Genomic DNA, 6,138 nt, shown 5'->3' with positions numbered 1-6,138 from the left:
GCCTGGGGTCGGACACTGCACAAGCTGCGAAGCGCTCGGCTGCCTGCTGTCACATCCAGCGCTGGTGCGAACCTTCAGCCCTGCTTCTCCGCCTCCATCAGCCCTGCTCACATATCCTGACCCAGGCGTGGGTGGGTAGGTTGGGGTGAGCTGTGGGGAAGTGCTCCCTGAGCCGGCGAGCAGCCAATCGCCCTCCTGCTAGTCAGTCATGCAGCACAACAAAGCCAAGCGGTCTAGGGAAAGTGTAACAGTGAAAGACAGAGGGGAAGAAAAAGAGAAAGAGAGAGGAGGAGGAGGAGGAGGAGAAGGCAGCAGGCGACGGCAGCATGTTGAAGAGGAGGAGAAGAATGCAGCAAGAGACAACAGCTTGGGAGGAGGATGAGGAAGATGAGGAGGAAGAGGAGAAGAAGGAGGAGGAGGAGGAGGAGGACGAAGGGGACATGCCGGTGGTGAGCGGGGAATTAGGCCAAACGCGGTTTCGCGAGCTAAATCCGTCCTCCTTGTGGTCCACTTCGCGGCTCCTCTCTTTGGGCAGTGCGTGCCAAACCCTTTCTCGCTGCCTCCTCTTCCGCTGGGTTCTCCGGCAGGGGTGGGTGGGTGTTTTTCCTCCTGCTCTGAGCGCGAGGGGGTTGAATTAGCTCCCTGCAGACAGCAGCAGCCTGTTCTTCCCGCGTCCGCATTTTCACAAGCCCCGAAAGCTTGCGCCAGGGCCGGTACGGTGGTTCTCGCAGCTGTGCAACAGCCGCCCCGGGGCGAGGCAGAAGGTGACCGTGCGGTTGCCGGAGCCTGCTGACCGCTGCGGCGCGGCTCGCGGCACGGGCTGGAAGCCTTGGCAGGGAAGAGAGAAGCGCTGGAGGCGAAGGCTTTGGAAGGCTGTTTCGCGACCCGGCTGTAGGAAGGCAGCTAAACGATGGTCGCACGTCAGTTGCCCGCCAGTGCAGTTGCGCGTATTTGTTGGTGTTAGAGGGTGGAAATCCTTTCTTCCTTTTTCTTTAAAGCCGTGTTGTTCACTCTGGTGTTTTATCTTCAGGTGGCGGAATTCATTGATGAGCGTCCAGATGAAGTGAAGCTCATGGAGGAGTTCCGGACAAATACTAAATGGCGACTTTTAGGAGGTGAGACCAGGCCTTTCCACCCCCTCTCCCTGAACGTTTAGCCGCTCTAAACGACGGCATCAGAAGTTAAAAATAATACTAGCTAAGAAAAATAAAAAAAATCCTCGAAACGCTGAAGAGATCGTGAACTGTGGAGCACCCTAACAGCGGTGACTTTCTGATTGTTTTTCTTTAGACCAGAATGAAGACTCGCAAAGCTCGGATATTTCGGTACCGGCCAAATCTACCGCGAGGTACGGGGCTCCAACTAGAAATTCTTCCGTCGGTTAACTTCTGGTTTTCTGGTACCGCCTGTCTCGTTCTGCGGTTTTTGAAGTGCTTTGCTGTGAAACGTGAGAAGCGGCATACGCAGGGATTCCTCTTCCGCTGCTGAAGAACCTCTGCCTGGGCTGGGGGGGGAACTGGCAGACAGCATGCTGCCTCGGTTTCCGGACGATAGGCGAACAGCCGTCCCACAGTCCTCTGACGGCGTCAGAGAAATCTGGGTGGTGACTCGCTGTAGACCCGGAACGTGCCGAGGACGGTGGCGTTACAGCACGCCTCTTTTCTGAAAGCATCCCGGGGGGAGTTCCGCGGTTGCACAGCCTCCAGGCTCTCCTGGGGCGTTTCCTTGTGAGAAGATGATTATACAAGGGCACAAAGTGGGTTTTGTAGCCCGAGCGTCGCAAGGGTCCCTGGAGACTTTAAAATTGCAGCCTTCCTGTGATCCAGGTTGCCTCGGAGGGTTTCTGGGATCTCCTTTGGGAATTCTGCGGGTCCCTACCCGGAGGTGCAGAACCAAGTATGAATTTGCGTTCAGAAAGTTGTTTTCGTCCTCGATGACTACTGCTAGCTTTACAGGTCCCACTTGGTTTTTGTTTCCAGTCTGGAGACAGCAGAACAAACAAAAATCTTAACTCTCGCTTTCACCTTCTTCCCCCCTCCCAGGCGACAGCGCCACGACTCCCCGGACAACTCGCCGCCAAGGAGGCTGCGGCACGACTCCCCGGAGAAATCGCCTCCCGGGCAACAGCGCCACGACTCCCCGGATCTGTCCCCTCCCAGGCGAGAGAGAAACGATTCCCCCAAGCTCTTGCCTCCCAGGCGACAGCGTCACGACTCCCTGGACCTCTCGCCGCCAAGAAGGAAGCGCCACGACTCCCCAGACCTGTCCCCTCCCAGGCGACAGCGTCACGACTCCCCGGACCTCTCGCCACCAAGAAGGAAGCACAGCGGCTCCCCGGCCCTCTCTCCCCCGAGACGGAAGCGCCACGACTCCCCGGACCTGTCGCCCCCGAGACGGAAGCGCCACGACTCCCCGGACCTGTCGCCTCCCAGGCGACAGCGCCACGACTCCCCGGACCTGTCGCCTCCAACGAGAGCCGGTTCCGCCGTGGGGAAAAAGGGCTGCAAAGCCACAGACAAGTCACAATCGGGGGGAGTCCAAGGAGAGCAATCTCAGCTCAGGCACGGCGTCTCTGACAAGTCCTCGTCACGTCAGAAGCGTCAGGCTACTCCAGATCTGTCCCCTCCCCGGAAGAAGAGGTACGATTCTGACCCAGATTCGTCACCGCCTCGGAGAAAGAGGACTGGGTCACCTAGCCTGACAAAGCAGAGCGGAACAAAAGGTGAGCGTGCGTAAGAGTTTCTTCCGTCTGTCCTGTGCCTTGCTGGCTGCCCGCTCTGCGATCGCGTTCGCGCGCTCCTGGGAGGTGAGTGGCGCGGAGTTAGGAGTCTGCAGCCGTGGAATGGCGAAGGACAGGTCGCTGTTTCAGTCAGTACAGCTAGTTCTTGTAATCCCGTTTTTCCATCAGCTGGACTAGAATTAACGGAAGGGTTAGCTGGCTAAGGCTTAAACGTGTCCGGAAGGAAAACAGAGGGTTCAAACCCCGTCTCCGTGTTCAGAAGGAAGAGACTTCACAGGCTCTTGTCACATACTTGTCTTTTCCCCGCAGCTTGTCGTCTCTTAAGGTCTCGGTTTGTCTGGGAGTTGGCCTCGTGCACCACCACGTTTAGTCCTTTCGTGGGACTAATTCCGTCTAATTCTGTGATGTTTAGTTAGTATATGTCTTCACTCCAGGTGCTTCTCCAGCCACGAAAAAGCTTAGGCGGGTGCCCTCGCCTCAGAGGTGCCTGAGGCGCGACTCTGACTCTCCATCTCCACGGAGGGGTGCCCGGAACGCCTCTGATGCAGACCGCAGGCTAGGCGGCGTACGCAGCGATTCCCCGAAGCGCGGTCCTCCCAAAGAAGATCAGAGCAAATCTTCAGGCTCCGATTTATCTCCCCCGCGACGGACTCTGCCGGCCGGGAAGGATCAGCACAGTTCAAGGGGTCCCCCTGACCTCTCGCCTCATCGCCACCGTGACGCTAAGGGGTCTCCCAAGAAGGTAAAAGTTTCCTCGTTCCGTTGAAGCTGTAGGTTACTTCCTGGTGATAGAAAGCTGCAAAAGCCCAACGCCTTACAGATTGCGGGGTAGAAATTTCATGTACCTCGTGTATGCGGCTGTGGCAGACCCTCTGCTTGCAGTAAGAAGAGGCGTGGGGTAGGCGCGCGAGAGGAGCTCCGCCTCAGTCCGCTCTGTTTCTGGAGGTCTGGGGAAGCTGTTCGCGAGGATGCCAGCAGAGCGGCTTTGTGACGCGGCCGTCTCCGCTGACACGTCTCTCTCGATTTCGGGCCGTGCCCTCGTTACGCCTCTGGATCGCCGGACAGCTGTCGGCCCGCAGTAAACGTGACTTTTTTTGCGTTTGATTTGCAGGCAGATGTGATGTTATCTGGGGTCAAAGCTGGCTTGGTGTCAGCCGATGTGCTGCGGAGGGAACAGCAGGAGCTCAGGAGGCACGAGAGAAATCACAAGCGCTTGGAAGGTAGGGGTGTAACAACGCTGCGCGAGCACCCGCTCGCTTTCCCTTTCCCTGCTTTCAGCTGTCTCCTGATGCTGTGTCAGGCCCTGCTGTTAGGGTGCCGATGGAGAGCATCCCTGTGGAGCAGCGTCTAGATTCCTCGGGTAGGGTCGCTGAGCCTCTGAAAGAAAAGGCTTATAAACGGCGATTTCAAAGCAATGCCAGTGAAATCGCAGGGAGGGTGAGAGGCTTTCTCTGTCTGCCCCATCTGCAAGCCTGAAGAAGCAGAGCGATGCTCAGAGAGCTCAGGGTACGAGCGTGGCTGCGTGGGGCAGCGGCTAAAAGCAAGAGTGGTGATCCTGCCTGGTTTTGGATGATAAGCTCTCTCGGGGGCAAGAAGAAGTAACGTTGAAATGTTGAAAGGAGCCGCAGTTAGTTGTTGAAAGGTGGCAAAATGTTCCAAAGCGTGTGACTTGAGGCATCTGCCCCCTCCAGAGGAATCACGACACTCCGAGACCGTCTTCCGTGACAAGTCAGGCCGCAAGAGGGACCTCGCGCAGGAGCGGCTGGAGCAGAGGCAGAAAGCTGAAGCGAAGTCCGAGAGAGACGAGCAGTACGCCAAATGGGGTAAAGGGTAAGGTTCTCCGGAGCTCCCTAGCACCGTCTTTGGGCCTCGCGTTGCAGCTTGGGGCTCTCCACTCCCTGCTTTTGATAACGGCTTCCAGCGGTGGTGGCACGCCACTTCGTTCTGAGTTTGAGCCCGGGACCGGGAGAGCGCGTGTTCCCCGTGGCTGAGAGACCCCCTCAATTCAATTTTTCCCTCCGTTGCTGGATGTGCGTTGGGAACGCTGCGCGCACGGTGGAGGTTCGGGACTCTGAGCGATCCTGCAAACGGAGCAAGTCGCCGGAAACGACCGCTTGGTTCTGGAGCGAAACTTTGTGTTTGTTTTCAGGCTAGCGCAGGGGAGGCAACAGCAGCAGAACGTGGAAGATGCAATAAAAGAGATGCAGAAGCCCTTGGCCCGTTACATTGACGACCAGGATCTGGATCAGATGCTGAGGGAGCAAGAGAGAGAAGGAGACCCCATGGCTGACTTCATCAAAAAAAGGAAGGCCAAAGAGAACAAAGAAAAGAAAGGTTTGGCTGCCGAGTTGCACCGGTGCATGGTTTAAGGCCCCAGCAGCGTAGAAATGCAGCTGCTGTTAAATAACCGGCCTAGGGCTGCCAGAGCAGCTTGGTCCTGAAGGACTGCTTCTCTGGAGTCGGCGTGGTAGCGGCGTTTGCCCTTCCTGGCTTGTTAAGTAACGTTAAGTAATGGTTATGATTGTTTGTTAGCCTAAGCTGACAAAGAGCAGGATCAGGCGAGTTACACTTCACCACCCCGGAGTCTGGTGATTTTTATCTTTGGAAGTTTCCCCTGCGAGGAAACGTCGTTGGCCGTTCAGCGGCCTGCGCGCTGCGCCTGCGGACACCTCTTAGGTTGATGACGATGTGACCGCATGATTGCGCTGGAGTAGTAAACGGCTGTATCGCTCTTTCTGCTTCTAGAAAAGCCTAGGTACAACGGACCAGCCCCTCCACTCAACAGATTTAATATATGGCCCGGGCATCGCTGGGATGGTGTGGACAGGTACGTGTTCCCGATAACAGTGATGGGGTAGAACAATAGTAAAAGTAAACGAGCTTTTCCTTCAAAGAGTTCGCAGCGTAAAGATTCCCAGTTACCGGGCGAATGAGGCTGTTGGCAGTAGTAAGGTTGAACGTGTTAAGTTACGAATGGGTGGTGAATACGTGCTCGTCCGGGACAGAAGGGCGCGGGGCTGGCGCTGTCACCAAGGGCGTCAATAGCCTCTGCAGAGCAAAAGCCTGGCAGCAGGCAGGGAGGGACCCGCTCGTCCCCAGGAACTTGCTTCAGAGAGGCTAAGTGGTGTTAACCACAGATCGAGGTGGAAACTGAGCCGGGGTAGAAGTAGCAGAAAACTCGTAACGTCCCTGAAAAGCTTCATTGCTTCAGAAAAGCTTCTGCGCAGCAGCCCACGGTCCGCTCGGTATTACTTTTGTAGGTCCAACGGCTTCGAGCAGCAGCGCTTTGCCAGGATAGCCAACAAGAAGGCGGTTCAGGAGCTTGCGTACAAGTGGAGCGTTGAGGACATGTAGGCGAGACGAAGAACCACGCAGAGCAGCGCTCCTGCACGGGAGAT

At 56.7% G+C, this 6,138-nt stretch overlaps 1 protein-coding gene across 1 annotated transcript; it reads left to right on the top strand.

Moving 5' to 3' along the window:
• Positions 1-326: 326 nt before the first annotated feature.
• BUD13 (BUD13 homolog (S. cerevisiae)) lies at positions 327-6,094 on the top strand. Its single transcript, XM_009332689.1, has 10 exons — positions 327-449; positions 1,031-1,115; positions 1,291-1,348; positions 2,043-2,722; positions 3,175-3,482; positions 3,852-3,960; positions 4,432-4,570; positions 4,890-5,074; positions 5,486-5,567; positions 6,001-6,094. Exons 1-10 carry the CDS (start codon positions 327-329, stop codon positions 6,092-6,094), a joined length of 1,863 nt encoding a protein of 620 aa, XP_009330964.1.
• The last annotated feature ends 44 nt before the right edge of the window (positions 6,095-6,138 follow it).

The sequence above is a fragment of the Pygoscelis adeliae genome, unplaced genomic scaffold (genome assembly GCF_000699105.1).
Source record: "Pygoscelis adeliae isolate BGI_AS28 unplaced genomic scaffold, ASM69910v1 Scaffold760, whole genome shotgun sequence".
In the NCBI taxonomy this organism is placed as follows: Eukaryota; Metazoa; Chordata; class Aves; order Sphenisciformes; family Spheniscidae; genus Pygoscelis; species Pygoscelis adeliae.
Note: the sequence above shows the minus strand (reverse complement) of the source record. Positions and strands in the feature narration are given on the sequence as shown.

What these genes read in the sequence shown, in the direction of transcription:
- BUD13 (XM_009332689.1), top strand. Translation starts at nt 327, where the DNA reads ATGTTGAAGAGGAGGAGAAGAATGCAGCAAGAGACAACAGCTTGGGAG. An exon ending in ACGAAGGGGACATGCCGGTG is followed by an intron (nt 450 to 1,030) that starts GTGAGCGGGGAA and finishes TTTTATCTTCAG; the next exon opens with GTGGCGGAATTCATTGATGA. An exon ending in CTAAGGGGTCTCCCAAGAAG is followed by an intron (nt 3,483 to 3,851) that starts GTAAAAGTTTCC and finishes TTTGATTTGCAG; the next exon opens with GCAGATGTGATGTTATCTGG.